Source organism: Hemicordylus capensis, chromosome 3 (assembly GCF_027244095.1).
Source record: "Hemicordylus capensis ecotype Gifberg chromosome 3, rHemCap1.1.pri, whole genome shotgun sequence".
NCBI classification, from domain to species: Eukaryota; Metazoa; Chordata; class Lepidosauria; order Squamata; family Cordylidae; genus Hemicordylus; species Hemicordylus capensis.
The window spans coordinates 114,423,195-114,440,947 of NC_069659.1; the positions used below are offsets into that span (position 1 = coordinate 114,423,195).

General features: G+C 41.2%; 1 protein-coding gene across 4 annotated transcripts in view; it reads right to left on the bottom strand.

Annotated features, from left to right (window-relative positions):
- CDKL5 (cyclin dependent kinase like 5) overlaps window positions 1-17,753 on the bottom strand; it is a 120,975-nt gene that overhangs the window by 25,804 nt on the left and 77,418 nt on the right. For all 4 annotated transcript variants that reach the window (XM_053307961.1, XM_053307963.1, XM_053307962.1 and 1 more), the window contains exons 10-14: window positions 13,680-13,760; window positions 12,632-12,783; window positions 10,591-11,614; window positions 8,010-8,115; window positions 1,111-1,234 (exon numbers count right to left, since the gene is read on the bottom strand). In XM_053307961.1, coding sequence (XP_053163936.1) covers window positions 1,111-1,234; window positions 8,010-8,115; window positions 10,591-11,614; window positions 12,632-12,783; window positions 13,680-13,760 — 1,487 coding nt within the window. The remainder of the gene's footprint in view (window positions 1-1,110; window positions 1,235-8,009; window positions 8,116-10,590; window positions 11,615-12,631; window positions 12,784-13,679; window positions 13,761-17,753) is intronic.

Sequence of the window (17,753 nt, forward strand, 5' to 3'; positions counted from 1 at the left end):
AGGATTCTGAGAGTTGTAGTCAACAACATCTGGGAATCCCTGTTAGAGGGAAGATTGGTCATCACCACAGATTGTCATCATTCACATATATGTGAATTCCATATATGTGAATATATGGACTGTTTGAAGAAGTATTTCCTTTGTTAGATTTGCTACTACTGAACCTACTGTTAATCAACTGCAATACCATGATTTGTAGTATTATGAGAGAGGGGGAAATATTTGCATCTATCCACTCTCTCTACATGCATGCCAATAAATATATTTATTACAAAATCAGATTCTCAATTTTAAATGAGAAGTTGCATTTTGATCTTTTAAAATTATCCCAGCATAGCTTTTGCTCCAGGAAACTGCAAACAGAGAATGATCTTACAAGCAATTTCCCCAGCCTTCCCACCTACACAACACACATTCATCTCACAGCAATGAATTTACATTTAGCAATGGAACCAAAATGAAGTATTTTTAAAAAACCATATTAACTGCATTTGTCTCATATGATACCTTCAAAATGCTATTTTCAAAATTATGCAAGAGGATTAAAGCTACAATATGTACCCTGTTATATAGGACATACATGGTGTGAAAGTGCAAATTAAAATATATTTTTTTTCCTCTCTTCTATCAACTGCTGATGGTTAAAGGTAGACTTGTCTGGTATCTATAAAATTAGATCTTATTTTTGAGCAATGAAAATAGCCAAAATTGCCAGTACCAAATGAAGATGAAAGACACTTTTACAGGAGAGATTGTATCAGAGGATCTAATATACAGAAAGATGGAGATTGAGGATTCAACGCTGCGAAAGATCCATTGTAGATTAAGAATATGCAAGTCAAAATTGCATTCATTCATTCATTCATTCAATTTCTATACCACCCTTCCAAAAATGGCTCAGGGTGGTTTACACAGAGAAATAATAAATAAATAAGATGGATCTTATTTGAAGAAATTAAACTTTTAATTCTGAATACTATAAATGATTAAAAATGATTCAGCCAATATACTATAGCCATGGCATGTGTGGAAACCAAATATTTCATCACATGAGCAAGTACCCATCATCCTCTTGGTTTTCTACAAAATCCCATAAAGATACCAACTTACCAAGGATCAAAAGCAGTTTGTCTCATTGAGTGGCTTGTTACACTACTGCTCTCTGCTGGTAATGCAGGAATTCTGTTTGAGGCACTATTATCTAGGAATGTTCCCTCTGGGCGTGGAGATGGGACTGTAAAAATAAATACCAAATTGCAATGTATCTATCATCCTTAGAACCCTTCATTCATAACACAATAAAATGGTAAATTCAGATTCAATTGTTTATATTCAGCAAAACAAAATATACTGGTAGTTGTGTTCCCCAAATATGATACTGATAGTTGTGTTTGTTTACCATATTGTGAATTTAACAATATGTTATCAGCAATGAGAAATGGACAACAAAAAGGAACTAGGACTTAGCACGAGTAACATAATCAAGTTAGAATCGTTCCTCAAAATGATGAGTACTTTAAGATCTTTCAAGAACAGTTTTCTTTGGCAGTTTAAAATTCCTTCTCAAGTTGTATTATAATGCATACAAATTAAATAGTCTAAATCTCCTAAATTTAATCCCTGCAAAAGGTCAGACTGAAGCAGAAACAGCCAAGGAAAGTTAACATGAAAATAGGATTTCACCCATGAAATAAAACTGATAAAAAGGAGCATTGGTCACTTACCATGAAGGCTTCTATGTGGGATATCCTCCCCACATGCGTCAGAGGGCAGGACTTCAGTTAACTGATCAGCCTTTATAAGCCTGGGTAGGATAAACCCCACCCGGTTCTAGTTAGCCAAATCTAAGATCCAGAAGAAACACGGAAAAAACCAAACAGAAAGGAAGAAAACACACCAGTAGATGCCGACGCCTGGACAGGTGGGTCGAGATGTCCTCAAATCCAGCAGCGAAAAGCCTTCACGTTAAGTGACCAATGCTCTTTTCTCTCCTGCTGGATGAGGACATCTCACGTCGGACATGTCACAGTCAGAAACCTCGGGTGAGAGCATCAGCATCTAATGGGCAGGGGGAGGGGAACATGTTGAAGTACACGTCTGCCAAAGGCCACCTGAGAGAAATGATGAAGGTCCATCTTACAGTGCCTTGTGAACAGGCAAGGTGCTGCCCATGTAGCTGCTCTGCAGATCTTGGTAAGAGGTGCATTTGTGGAAAATGTGGCCAAATGCACTGCCGACTGTGTGGAGTGTGCTGTGATTTTTAGTAGGGATAAGCACGAAGCATTTTGGCCCCTCTAATTCAAGGCGCTATAACGCTTCAAACTGCCCCAGACAAATCATTTTGGTGAGTGGTGAGCAGGCACTTTAAAAGGAGGAAGGTAGGTCTTACCTACCCCTCCGCTGATGCTCTGCCAGGGCGCTGTTGGTATTAAACACGGCACTGCACGGCTGCAGTGCTTCTCCCAGAAGTCTGCGGGCAGCGTCGGCACATTAATGGCGTCCGTGCATGGGCAGATACCATTTACGAGCTGATGTTGCCCATGGACTGTTGGGAGCAGCAACTGCAACCGTGCAGTGTGGCGTTGGGGGGCGATGGAGGAGTGATGAAGAGGCAAGTAAGTGCCTGCTTTCCATCCCCCAGGATGTGCACATAACACTTTGTGCACACCCCTAATTTTTAGCAGTTGGTAGATTCTGAACCTCATAGGTTAGGGCAATACACACTTTAATCCATCTGGTGATGTTAGCGGAGTCACTTTCTGGCCCATAGATGACAGCAGAAACAGCATCTCTGTAGAAAAGAAGGATGAGAGGTACGTCTTCAAGCAGCAACACACATCTAGTTATGTCATTCTTTCTCCAAACGATGTAATGGTTTACAACAGAAAGAGGGGAGTACAATATCATGGGAATGGTGGAACAATGAAGACACTTTGGTAAAAAGGAAGGATCCAGTACCAAGTGAACAGATTCTCTTGAGAAGATACAAAAATTAGGATTAGCATATAGCGATGTTAATTCTGAGACCCTCCTGGCCTCAGATGTGATTGTCACTAGGAACGCCAATTTAAATGAAAGATGCGAAGAGGCATGGAACCACTGGGTTCAAAAGGAGCTGTGTGTAAGACTCTCAGGACTTCATGAAGATCCCAGGAAGGAATCTGTTCAGTTGGAAGCAATGTGAGTGTTGTGCCCCTGAGGAATTGTCGAAGGTGTGGGTGGTAGTGGAGATCTTGTGCTGCAGATGGGGACAGCAACATGGCTAGGAGCGCTACCTGTCTCTTTATTGTATTGGTTCAAAGCCCTTGTCCAGACCATCTTGAAGGAAGAGGAGACATTCTGGCAATCCACAATCTTCACCAGATATGTTGTGCTGTCTCCATCAGCGTAGAAAGACTTTACACGTAGACTGATCAATTCTGTTGGTTGAGTTGAGTCCTGTCTGGACACCAGGATGGTATCAAGGACCCTCTTTTAGCCTACTTTCCATGAGGCTTATGAGATCACCCAGCATTCTGTGTGTGTGTCCATGTGTCCCCCCGCCATCAACTTTGCAACACCTGGAGCAATATGAACCAAATCAGGTACAGTTGTAGAGACACACAGGGTCACCTCAACGGTGTAGTTTGTGAGGATGACATCCACCCCAATCCAAGATGGCGAACACGTAAACTTTTGAGGTGCAAATGGGCTAACTTGTGAACCGCTTAACTGATTTGAACCAAATTTGCTACAGCTGTAGAGACACGTAAAGGTAAAGGTAAAGTGTACCAAGTGTACCAGGAGTCAATTTTGGGTGCCAGGAGTCGATTTTGACTCCTGGCACCCACAGAGCCCTGTGATTTTCTTTTGATAGAATACAGGAGGGGTTTACCATTCCCACCTCCCGCACAGTCTGAGATGATGTGTTTCAGCATCTTCTATATCGCTGCTGCCCTATATAGGTGTTTCCCATAGTCTGGGAAACATACCAGCGGGGATTCGAACCGGCAATCTTCTGCATAGGGATGCCCAAATGGCATGGTGTGTGATGTCATCCACTCCAATGCAAGATGGCAGGTGTGTAAACTTCTGAGGCGCAAGTGGGCTAACTTGTGAACCACTTAACCGATTTGAGCCAAATTTGCTGCAGTTGTAGGGACACATAGGGATGCCTCAATGGCACAGTTTGTGATGATGTAATCTACCCTAATCCAAGAAGGTGGATGCATGAACATTTAAGGCACAAGTGGGCTAACTTGTGGACTGTCTAACTGATTTGAACCAAATTAGGTACAGTGGTAGTGTGACACACAGGGAGACCTCAGTGGTGTAGTTTGTGATGATGTCATCCACCCCAATTAAATATGGTGCACTTGCACCTCAAAAGTTTATGCATCCGCTATCTTGGATCGAGAAGGGTTACATCATCACAAACGACACCATTGAGGCATCCGTGTGTGTCTATTCAGCTGCAGAAAATTTGGTTCAAATCGGTTAGACCGTCCACACGTTAGCGCACTTGCGCTTCAAATGTTTACATCAAGTTTGTAATGATGACATGCACCCTGGTCCAAAATGGCGGACACATGAACATTTGAGGCGCAAGAGATCTAACTTGTGGACCTCAATTTGCACCAAATTTAGTCCAGATGTAGAGACAGTGAAAGGAAAGTAGACTGATTAGTTCTTACTAAATGACTTGTTTAAGATGTTGCATTCAAAACCATGGACCTGCTGTGGCGAAATGTAAAAGTTCTGCAAACCACAGGCACCAGGGCCAATGTGGCACCACCAGAATCACCTGTGCCTTGTGAAGCCAAATCATGGCTGAGGACCAGGACCAGAGGAAATGCATACAAAAGTTTCTTGGGCCATGGTGATGACAGGGCATTCACTGCCTCTGCACCCTCAGAGGGAAAACAGGAGAAGAACTGTGGAAGCTTTTTGTTGTCTGGAGATGCAAATAGGGTCCACCTGCAGATGACTCAAAACCTGAGTGAGAAGCTGGAAGGTGTGGTCATAGAGGCTCTACTCCACCAGATGGATCTCCTTCTTGCTGAACCAGTCTACCTTTGTATTCCAGGACTCCCTTATATGGTGGACTATAGATGGGCTTCCACCCACTGCATGAGGCGTGTTGCCTCTTATAACGATTTCAACCTTTCGTCACCTGACAAAAAGCATCTGTTTTTATCGGGTGACATCAGATGATGTGGATAGCAGTAGTTTGTCCACTGAGTAATGATGCCTGTGCCATGATGGAGGCTGCTGTAGAAGCCCATGTAGAGAGAGATGCTGCCTTATGTCCCTTCTTCAGTGGTATCTGAAAAGATCCAACCTTCTTTTCAGTGGTATCTTTGAGCACAGAATCCCGATCTCAAGATAGGATGGCATGAGATGTCAGGGCTGCCACAGGAGCATCCGTGGTTGGAACCTGGAACATAACTGATGCTGTCTGAGATAGAAAAGGGCACAGACTTTCTATGGGCTGCTGGCGCCTGCCATTCCTGCTTCACCATGTCAGAGAAGCAGTCTGGAAAAGGAAAAAGCAAATCCTGTGCACAGGCATCGGGAACATGGGGCGGTTAAAAAACAGGATACACTCCTTGATACCATCCTGGTGTCCAGATGGGCCTCAGTAAACAGAATCCATCAGTCCACGTGGAGAGTCTTTCTACGCTGGTGTATGCAACACAACATATCTGGTAAAGATTGTGAACTGCCAGAACTTCTCCTCTTCCTTTCAGGCTTTTTATGTTCTCATGCTTCTGTCCTGTACCATATGTAATCAACCTGTGTACTTTTTATCGACTCCCACTTTTAGTATGTAATCACCCTTATACTTTATGCTGGTTTATGACCGTAGTAAAGATTAATTCTCCTCTTCCTGTGTGGGTATTTGTTGCAACCCTAGTGTACTAATGGCTTTGCGGAAGAGATGTGTGAAGTCATCTGGAATGAAAGAGGTGAATGACCTTAAAACAGTGGTACATATGCAGGTAACCTCCAGACTGGACTACTGTAATGTGCTCTACATGGGGCTGCCTTTGTACGTAGTCTGAAAACTACAATTGGTACAGAATGCAGCAGCCAGATTGGTCTCTGGGTCAACACAACACAAAGGGACCATATAACACTGGTTTTGAAATAACTGCACTGGCTGCCGATATGTTTCAGGGGAAAATACAAAGTGCTGGTTATTACCTATAAAGCCCTTAGTGGTTTGGATCCCGGCTATTTAAGAGAGCTGCTCCTTTGTCATGAACCCTGCCACCTTTTACGATCTTTTAGAGAGGTCTGGTTATGGTTGCGACTCAGGGCTGGGCTTTCTCTGTGGCTGCCCCAGGGCTTTGGAATATGCTCCATGCTGAAATAAGAGCATCTCCTTCTCTGTACATGCAAGCTTTTAATTAGAATTAATTTTAATAATTTTATATTGTTTTATTGTGTTTTATGTATTTTAATTTGTGATTTTTAATATTAAAATTTGTACATCACCTAGAGTTGTACATATCAGGCAGTATAAAAATATGAAATTAAAAAGTGATTGTGAAGAGGGCTCTGTGGCTTGGTCATCTGACCATTCACCTTCTTCTCTAGATTCCAGGTCTAAGTCTGGATTGTCTGGTATCTCCACATGGCTTTCCACTGTGTCAATGGGGTGTGGATTTAGTGGTTCTACATCAAGCACCCCAGGGTGGGGGTCTGGAGAATTGTATACAGAAATAGCTGATGAATTAGATTGGGAATCCTGATCCCATTTACTTTTGCTCCGCTTACTGGCCTTCGTTGTCTTTTTAGATTTTTGAGACTTTTTACACATATATCTCTTTCTTGTCTTTTTAGGAGGGCTGAATGAATCAGACAAGGAACATGAGGATGAGGAAGATCTTTTGCCCACTTCTTAGAGGATTTGGAGTGCCTGCGGTGTTGCACGGAATTATCAAGCATGCCCTGGAACCACTCTTGCCAGGTGGTTGGGACCTCTCCTGGTAAGTGCTGGGCCCAGGGCCTTTGGATTAGTAGAGGGAAAGGATGCAGAGACCCTGGTCTCACCGGTTCTGGTGTCCTCAGTCTTTCTGGAAGTGGTGGCTCTCTGGGCTTCTCAAGTCCCAGAGTGTCTGGCTGAGCTGGGCTGGCTGGTACAACCTTTTCTGGGGGCCCTGTTGGTGGCTGACCATCTGTGGGCCTCTATAAGCAGAGGTGCTGATGGCTGTGCTGGGTCAGGAATCAGTCCGTTAGGAGTGCTTCTGCCCAGTTCTCTGGCGGTCCCACCTTTCCCAGAAGCTGTGCAGTCAAGCAGCAGCCCCGGCGGAGGGACCACTGGAGCGGTGCAGTGACAACGTTGCCGGGAAAGGTGAGTGATGCGTGTTGGTCTCCTTCATTGTTTTGTTGGGGGCATAATGGGATGGCAGTATTTCTCAGCCTGCTGCATCCTGGGAGCTGCAGGACCTGTAGGACCTTCCATGGGTTGGGCCCACTCGCTCCTTCCCTCGGCACTGGTGAGGACTGCGTGGTCGTCGTTGTGTCTACTGCTGGGATCCAGGTCAGCAGTGCTTTGTGGTTAATCTGGCCAGCCTTGCTTTGTGCCCTTTACTTCCCCTTCAGCACAAGAATGTGCTCAATCCATCTGGCCTGTTCCATCAACAGCAGTAGGGTGAAGATAGATAAGAGAGGCTCAAAAAACTGGAGGAAACAATGAACAAACACAAAGAACAGAGAGGAGAAACTTGGCAAGGCAAGGAGACTGTCTCTGGAACTGTGCAGTACTAACAGAACTGGGTGGAGCTTATCCTCCTCAGGCTTATAAAGGCTGAACAATTAACTGAAGCCCTGCTCTCTGGAGCATGTGGGAACGATAACCCATGTGCGATGTCTTCATCCTGCAGCAGAGAAAGAGAGCATCTCTGGGGAAAAGAGCATGATCAATTTTCTAGTTAAGCTGCAGTTATCTCTTGTTAGAACAATGGTAGATAATTTGATCAAGTTCTATACAATAAAAATACCTCTGTATTTTTGTAAAATACCTCTATAAAAGCTACCAACTCTTCTAGGTACAGGATCGTTATACAGAAGTCTATTTTCTTTTGTGGATGCTCCATCATCTTGATGTGGATCATGGTATGCTCCACCCTAAATAAAAGCCAAAAAACTTGTGCTGTTCTCAAGTGATATGCAACAGGATAGCAATTAACATGTATGTAAACGGCACATAATTTCATTCTAGTTCTACTAATATTTGTTAATTATACCCAACTCCATAAAATCAATGAAAAATGTTGTGTTAAAGAAATTTGTTCCAGAGTCCTGTTTCAAGAAAATGTATAGTAATTATTTTGTTTTTTAATGAGTTAAAAGGAGTCTGTAACCTTTCTAAAGCTCTAAGATTACTAAACTCTAATGGAATCCAATCAGTCTAGTAACATGACAAGCATATTAATTTGTTCAGCATTTTGAATCTGTCCACCTTAGAGACTTGGGGGTAAACAGGTCAATTCATAACTAAAATATGTGCTGAAGTATTGTAAAATCAGCCAAACCAACACATGCTAGAATTCTAGGTCTCCCTTATGAGCTTAGTCCTGGTTCCAAAAGCTAGCCCTAACAGAAAGACCTTTCAAAACCACAAAAGGATGCTCAATGTTTTGAAAAAGTAGTCTGGAGAGAGAGTTCCACACTTGCAGGGCACCCATTGATATGCTTTGCACTTTTGATATCTAGACTTGTCACAACATACAGCAAGAACAGAATGTAGTCAGCCCAAATTACAGATCATAAATAGAGAATGAGGCCGTCACTACTGTAATATACGCCGAGCCCAAGTATCCCACCTCCAACAAACCCACCAACAATTCACCAACGAGATGCCTTTACCACCCTTTCAGTGGTATGGCAGAGTAAAAACTGAAGAAACAAATGGCAAAAATGCATATGTAATGTGCATTAGATATATTCAGTTAACTAGAGTGACTGTATATAGCCCTAATATTATTTCATGAAAACACTGACACAGAAACCATTTCACATTTACTGATTGTGCTGACATGCTGCTGGATCAATTACAAAGGATTGTATGCATCTCATGTATTATATATACTATTAATTTTGTGATGAATTAAATCAGGAGATTTTAAATGAGACCCACTATGCTTGTAATTTTATGTATTTTACCTAACCTTCATGCAGTAGAGAACTTCATATTACCCCAAATGTCCGAAGACACAAAAATCTGGACACAGGCTAAAGTAGGTTACTGGGTGATGTCATACAGTCACTTGTGCTAATCACTATCCCAAAATGGAGTGCAAGCAAAACTCCAACACTTCCCCTCATTTATCCTTGTATAGCTTATTTAATTTGGCAAATTTATGGTTGAACAGAGCCCAAAGTCACATTCGGATTAATATATGTACCTACGTCTAGATAAATCTGGCCACGGTGAGGAAGAAAACTTTAGCTCAGCAGCCTAACATTAAAAAAAATAAAATCCAAAGAATTATTACCATAAGTGGGTGTTCAAGTAAGAATTATTAACGTCCCATATACATTCAAATATTTGTTATGGCAGCACAGCAAAAAGCAAGAGAAAAGGGAGTCATGTGAGTGACTGGCAAGTGACTAGTACTTTTGGTTTGTAGTCACAATATAATTATGAAAAAATAATCTGGAGCACTGTTTACAAATTAGGATGTGCTGAACTGAAACAGCAGCACAATTCAAACTGTGGTTTCCAATTCTCATTTGGACGAAAACTATTGTTTACAGCAACCACTGTTTGCCCAATTCAGAAATTACAGTGGAAGAGGAAGTGAGGGAAGGAATCTGAGCATGAGGAAAAGAAGCAGGGAGAATATGATCTCTGTTCAAAATGGTCAATTGGATGTGTGTGAACCAGGCCAACATGAAATATTTGAAACTTGCTATAGGGAATCAGAAAAGAGGTCTATAATAAATCAAAATATAGGAGTAGGAGGTGGCTCCCAAGTTGGATAGAGTCCATGGGGGGTTGATAAACCTTCCGTTTTTGCTGGCTGACTAAGCACCCTAAAAAAGAGACCAGGGATCAAGCATCTGGTAAACCACAATACATGGCTAGTGGGCTCTGTTAAGCTTGGTGGGTTACAACCTGGGAATCTTGGGCTAAAATGTTACGAAACAGCTCTGCAGTCTTTCTGAGACAAAGTCTTCTCCATTAGACTAACTTTTGTAGGGAAGTGTGTGCTAGCTCTTGATCTTATTAGATCAGAGATGAGACGGGTGAAAGAAACCTGAACAATGTTATGCCAAAAAAACACACCCCACAGCGCCACCTGAATAACGTTGAGCCAAACTGATAGCTTTGTGACACATACCAATGTCATCATGTGAATGCTACATATATCCATATACTACACACTAGGTAACACCTATTTTATAATATAAAGCAGTAGCTTTCAATGCACATTTTAGTGGGCTTCCCTGAGGAATAAAACCATTTGACATTCCCAGGTGTCATTAATCAACAGCAAAAGCTTACATCTTGTAATTTGGTTGTACAGTCACACAAACATACAATGAGGAAAAAGTGAGGGGGAGGGAAAGCTGTGACAGTCAGCTGGTCAAACTAACCCTGTTAGTATCTTCTGTACAGTCTTCACGTGAAGAGCCAACAGATCTTGTGAGTGACTTGTGCTGCACCTGTGGAGATAACAGTTGCAGGCTATTTGCTCTGGCTGCCATCCCTTGCCCTACGCTTAAGCCACCCTCTGAGCCCTTTGTCCTCACTCTGTCCCGGCTCACATACATAGAGTGTCTATGAGGGCGCTGCTGTGAAGAGAAGGGACTTGTGTAGCCAAGACCATAAGAAAAAGATTCATGGGGAGCAGATAAGGAGTGTGAATGGCTTCCATCTATGTGATCTGGCAATTTCAACTCCTCCATGGTTTTGGAATGTCTTGTAGATGGTCTTCGCGATTCAAGTGTACCGTCACTTCTGTTATTTCTCCCAGAAGGACTGAGCAAAGTTCTGTTCTCAGCATGACGAGGTGGCGTTGGTGTGGTAGGAGAATTCAGGTCCAAGCAGCTGGATGGAAAATACCGACTGCTGTTAGGTTCTGCAATTTGAACTCTAGCCTCAGAGAGATTACCCACAGATTTGGAATCTGTCAGAGCCCCATGACTTTTTGACTTTGTTCGATACGAGGGGCTCTTTGAAGACTGAGGAATAGTATCAATATAGCTGTGACGGCTACGCCTTTCTCCTGGTTGCAGTGTGCCAGTTTTGCTCTGAGAACTTTCCATAAATGAGTGGCGGTTATGCTGAGATCTGGAATTTGACTTCAGGTATTTTGAACCTGGTCCATCTGATGCTTTGGGGTCCAAATTGAAATCAAATTCAGTTTTTGATTTTGCTTCTTTTGGACTGAGAAGATGTGGTATGTTGTTATTAGCTATATCCTTGCTGCCAGATCCAGGAGGATTGCTTGTTTTTTTTGAAAGCATTGGACTATGCGCAGTTACAGGAAGGTTTCCATTTAGAAAACTTTCATTTGTTGGAAGAGCCTCTTCTCTTTGCAATCCAACTCCCACATTCTGTATATCTTTGCTGTTTGATCTGTGGTGAGACTGCACAGTACTTTTGCTGGCTTGACTTCTGTATTTTGAAACACAAAGAAAGCCTATATTACAAATCTTTACCATCAAACACAGATTGGCATTTACAAACACACACACACACACACACACACACACACACACACACACTTTTGGCACTGAGTCTTTGAGACTGTTTGTGCCAAGCATATGTTAGCAGTAAAGAGAACCCCCATATCAGGCCGGTGAGAAACTCCTGTCATCACAGGCTCTCATCCAAATGACCTCCTTTTCTGAGGTAAGGCAAGTGACCAGGTGACCAGTGAGATAACTTGTTTTGGCTGTGGCACATTGTCTATGGAATGCTCCCCCTATAGAGGTCTGTTGGGGCCTACTCTGATGTTACTTCAGTGTCAGGCAAAGACCTCTTTATTTTCTTAGGCCTTTAAGATGGCTATTAATAATTTTATGTGCTGTGTTTTTATTTGCTGCTCTCATGTGTTTTTGTTGTTTTGTATTTTGACTTTTAAATGTTTTGCTGCTTTTGAGCTGCACTGATTATATGTTGGAGGGCAGGCTATAAATGTATTAAAGAAATAAATACTTAAACGCAGGATAATAGATACTAAGCATATATTGTGAATAAACAGTATTTTGACACTCCTGCTTTTAATACACTCACAGTGGGAATAATGGACTCAAGAAATAAACTGAGGTCCCCTGCCAGGTCACCTGGCATGAAGATATGTTGCTTTCCCCTACATTATTTTCTTTTAGTAGTCCATATCTATGAAACATATCTGAGGTGGAAGCCCTAACGGTGGATGTATAGATTTCTGTATTGACAGAGGTGGACAACTTGCCCCACAGAACCTAACCCCTCTTCAAGGAGATGGCACAGGAATGCTAATTCTCAGCACTTGTTGGGGCTGAAATATTGCCTTAACATTTGAAGGAGCACAATGACAGTAAATGTTAACAGAATCTGTGCAACCTGTCCTTTATTGGAAAGTCTAATCAAGACGCTGAAATATGCATTATAATAAGGTCACTGATGTAACAAGCTACAGTCATTTACCTATTGGATAAGGTGTTGCTGTCTCCATGAAAAGGTTTTCTTTTAGTTGACCGTGAAGGTGAACGATCCAAGAGCCTCTGAGTTTGAAATGACGGATGGTTCAGACACTGCTCTGTTAAATATCTGTCTCCTGGATCCAGTTTAAGCAAGTTCTTTTAAACAGAAATTCAGATTTAAGAAACAAGACCGAGTTGTATACCATTTAAAAGCAGAAATATGCACATTTACCGCAAGTTATTAATTTCTGAAACGTTTCGGTTGTGAACAATACAATTTCAAGGTACTTATCTAAAATAAATATAAACAAGGATTCTAAAAATCTAATGTAGAAAGACCCACAAAAGATATAGCTATTAATATTTAAGGATACAAACACTTGGTATCCAGCAGTATAACAGGCAACTAAAAACTGGGCCCGGTGAATGGTTTCTCCTCTTATTTAGTTCTTGTGGGGGGAGGGGAAGAGCATTTCCCCCCTTTTCTTTTCCTTTCCTTTTGATGAAAAGTATCATCATATGATATTGTGTGTTTCTCTTGTTTGTACTTCTAAAATAAAAAACCTCATATTAAAAAAAGAAATCTCACTGGCTCTAAAGTTTTGAAAGAAAAGAAAAATCTGTAAAAACCTGGAAAGACGTATTTGGCAAAATTAACTAAAAGATTACCATTGCAATTTCATCACCACTATTAGCAACTAGTGACAAATTACTTCAATATATAAAGACTAAAATAAAAAATAAGTTCCATTTATACAATCTACATAGGGCTAAAGTGGTATAAATGTGGAATTATTTTCAGAGAAAAATGACAAAGCACACTAAATGGAAAGTAAACATTTCCAAAAATAAATGGAACAGTACACAGGAAAGGGCACATTCTCCCTGAGCAATCCTAGGTATTACTGCAAATTTTTGAAGCAGATATTTTTCTTGATTTTAAGAAAGCAGGCCACATGAATTTACTACTAATATAAGGATAGCCAATTTATAGGACCTGATGCAAACTGAAGCCAAACACACACAGAGAAAAGCAAAGACAACATTCCTACCTTCATAAGGTCAAGTAAAACACCACTTAAGATTCCTAAGTATCTCCTTTCCAAAGACTGAGGATGGTTGACTGCAGGGAACTGTGTAAAAAATAATTGGCATATAATACACAACTGCACCATTTACAAAAGTCACCAAAATAGTATTTGCAATATATGGTGCCCAAAATAGTTATGGGGAAACGCGGCCCTACCTCCACACCACTTCTGCAAACAGACACAACTGTGGTTTGTCAATAGATACAGCAACATGGTTTTAAAGAGTCGATTCTTACCAAGCAGATTTATCAGGTATTAACACTCAAGTATATAATTAGAGCTCATGGTACAAAAATTGCATTCAGCTGAAGATTCTTGCCAGCAGCAAAACTAATTTTTTAAAGGGAAAATTAGGCATGATCATTCACATGAAAGATTCAAAAATGATCTGGAACTTAGTGGAAGTAGTAAGGAGGCCAAGTTTGTAAATGATACCAAGCTATTCAGGATGGTGAAAACTAACATGGATTGCAGAGTTCCAAAAGGATCTCTCGAAACTAGGTGAGCAGACAACAAAATGGCAAATGTGGTTCAGTGTGAATAAGTGTAAAGTAATGCACAGTGGAGTAAAAAATCCAAACTTCACATATGCATGGATGGGGTCTGAGCTGGCAGTGACTAACCAGGAAAGATATCATGGGGTTGTTGTGGTAGATATCTCTGTGCAAGTACCGACCCAGTGTGCAGTAACTGTGAAAAAGGCAAATTCCATGCTAGAGATTATTAGGAAAGGAACTGAAAATAAGATTGCTATTAAAATACCTTTATACAAATCTATGGTGAGGCCACATTTGGAATACTGTTTACAGTTCTGGTTGCTGCGTCTCATAAAATTGAGTTGAAAAAGGTACAGAAGAGGACAACCACTTTTTAGTTCAGAAAAAAAGTGACTAAAGAGGGACATGAGTGAAGCTTACACCATGCAATTCACACTGGACAGTTTTCTCACACACACACTGCACTAGAACTTAAATGAAACTGAATTATGATTTCAGATGGTTCAAAGGAAGTACTTTCTCACACAGTGCATAATCTGTAGATTTGCTGCCACAAGATGCAGTGATGGCCACTACCTCAGATGGTTTTAAAAAAGAATTAGACAAATTCATGGAGGAACTAGTATTTATGGAAATTCATAAGCTATTAGTCTGGATGGCAATATGTCACCTCAGTGTGCCTTACTACTAACTGTTAGTAAGCATGTGCCTCACTACTTGTTGAAGAAATGAACAGCGAGAGAGGGGGTTTGTCTTCATGCTTGTGTAATTCCCAGAGGCATCTGGTTGGCCCACTGTGGGTAACAGGATGTTGGACTAGACAGGCTCTGGCCTGATCAACAGGGTTTTGTTCTATATCAAATTTCTATACCACCCAATATAGAAATCTCCAGGCAATGTACAACTTAAAACATAATATAAAAACAGTATAAAACAGTTAAAAATTCATAAAACAGATAAAAACAGCCACAGTAAGTAGAAACATATTAAAATTTAAATTTCAGTTAAAAGCCTGGGCAAACAGGTACATCTTGAGGTTCTTCCTAAAAGCAAACAGAGAAGGAGATGCTCTTATTTAACCAAGAAACACATTCCAGATCTCTGGGGCAGCCACAGAAAATGCACAGTCCCGAGTCACCACCAGAAAAGCCAGCAGCAACCGCAACCGGACCTCTTCAGATGATCTTAATAGGTGACAGGGTTCATTATAAAGAAGGTGTTTTCTTAAGTACCCTGGACCCAAGCCATTAATGGCTTTATAGGTAACAACCAGCACTTTGTATTTTGTTCGGAAACATATAGGCAACCAGTGCAATTCCTTCAAAATTGGTGTTATATAGTCCCTTTGAACTGACCATGAGATCAATCTGGCTGCTGTTTTCTGTACCGTAGTTTCCAAAATACAAACAAAGGCAGCCCTACAAAGAGTACATTTCAGTAGTCAAGCCTAGAGGTTACCAGCATATGTACCACTGTTTTTAAGGTCATTTACCTTCAGAAATGGACGTATTTGGCATATCAGCCAAAGCTGATGATAAACACTCCTGGCCACTACCTCAACCTGAGAGATGCAAGTTTCTTCAAATAAGGTTTAATAACAGTCTCCTTAAGACAAGGAGGCATCCTGCCCTCCCTCAGAGAAGCATTTATGTTTACCAGACTGTCTTTGATAATATGACTTCCATATGAAATAAGCTGTTAGGCAATATTTTAATGTTCTTATGATGGATATCTGTAAGGTTTTCTCCAATAAGCAAAAAAGGAGATTGAAAGTCAATTTAAATTGGGAAAGCAGCACCAAATATTAGTTCCCCTCCCCTAATGTTGATTCTGGGCATCTCTCAGCTGTTATTAATGGCTAAAAGAAATGTCACAGATCTAGATGCAGTTAACATGAAAGCAAGACTAGTAATTCATGAAGAGAGTACACAAATGAAGTTAGGATTAGTTTGAAAATATTTTCCCATACAGATGGGTCTAAATGAATTCAAAGAATTAAGTGATTGCAGTAATGAAAGGAAACTTAGGATCTAGATTTGATGTATCCCAGTGCTCTGCTGCTGTTGTGTAAAGGTAGAATACTGTCAGGTAGAATACAGTTGAGCAGCTCTGTCCACTTGCCACTAGGAATATGAGCAAACGCTAAAGCATCTGGCATCCCTTCAGATGGAATGCAAGGGGTGGCGGAATCCCCACCCCACTAAAAAGCTAATGCAGTTTGGGGACATTAAGAAAACATTCTATTAGAGAAGGCAAAGTTTCAGCATGCTATTCGTAGGTTGCACTTCTCTGACAAGAAAGAAGTCACACACACTATGATGTGTCAATAGGAAACACTGAATATACCACATTTTTGTCTGCCTAGGGTTTTAACTAAGAGAGAACTTCTAATTTGCTTGTTTGTGAAGATACCCTGTACATGTCATATCATTTTGCAAACTGCCAGATCTAAAAGTAGGCCAGGTAAGTGATATACGAGTTTAATAGTGAGAATCATATGTTCCCAATGATCGCTTCTAATTTCGCAACTTTCCAGCACTAGCATGCAACATCTCAGACTGCTTGTCTCCATTGATTAATAATGTTGAAAGCTGAATGAGAGTTGTTTGGAGAAGGCATAACGGAAAGGGAGTGATCATGTGTCTGAAATAGTACGGCTTCAATAAACTTCAAAGGGTGAAATGCTTGTTCTTGCCCTACTGCCTCCTTCATTTAAAATAAGACATTGCTGCAACTTAGTTTCTATTTAATTGCAATTAATATTTCAAGTTACACAACCAAGAGTAGCTATATTATGGCAAATATTTTAATATTTGCAATACATAGTACAATCTAATGGCCAAATTGGAACAGACATGGAAGATCTGGAGCAAAAAATTCCTCACTGTTGTTTTGCTAATAGCCCCAGATGGCTGCTTTTGAAGACAGGCAGGGCAGCAGGGGAAATGGTAGCACATGAATTAGTGTCCTCTCTCATTTTTTTCATTTGCGTGCAGAATGAGTTGTGTTCTGGGCAGGAGTATCAAGGCAGTGTGTACACATGCATTCAGAGTGGGACCTTCCTGATTCAGCCTGAGCGGGATCTAAAATTAACTGAGCGGACATCAAAAAACTTTAGTATGCAGGCATGTGCACACACCTTAGAGGGAGCACTGATGGGGAGAGAATATGTTACTCTGTTCTCCCATGCCTTTTGTATCATCCTTCCTGCCACTTCTTCCCCTGAGACTGTGGTTGCCCCGTGGAGCTAATAGCAACTTCAAGGAAGGGGGGATATTGAGTAATATTGAAGCTATTACTTCAGGAAAAGGGCATGGGAGAAAGGGTTAATACTAGGGGCACTCCATGAAGCAAGGTAGTTGCCTTAGGGCAGATTATTGGGGTGCCAGCAGGGCAGCAAAATGCCTACTGCCATTGGACCAGATCTCCAGGACCATCTGATCTTTGCAAGGATCACCTCCCCTCACACTGCAAGAATTACAGAGAGAAAAGCTGCTGGAAACCCTCCCTCCTTCCTGTCCCACATACCACTTTCAAA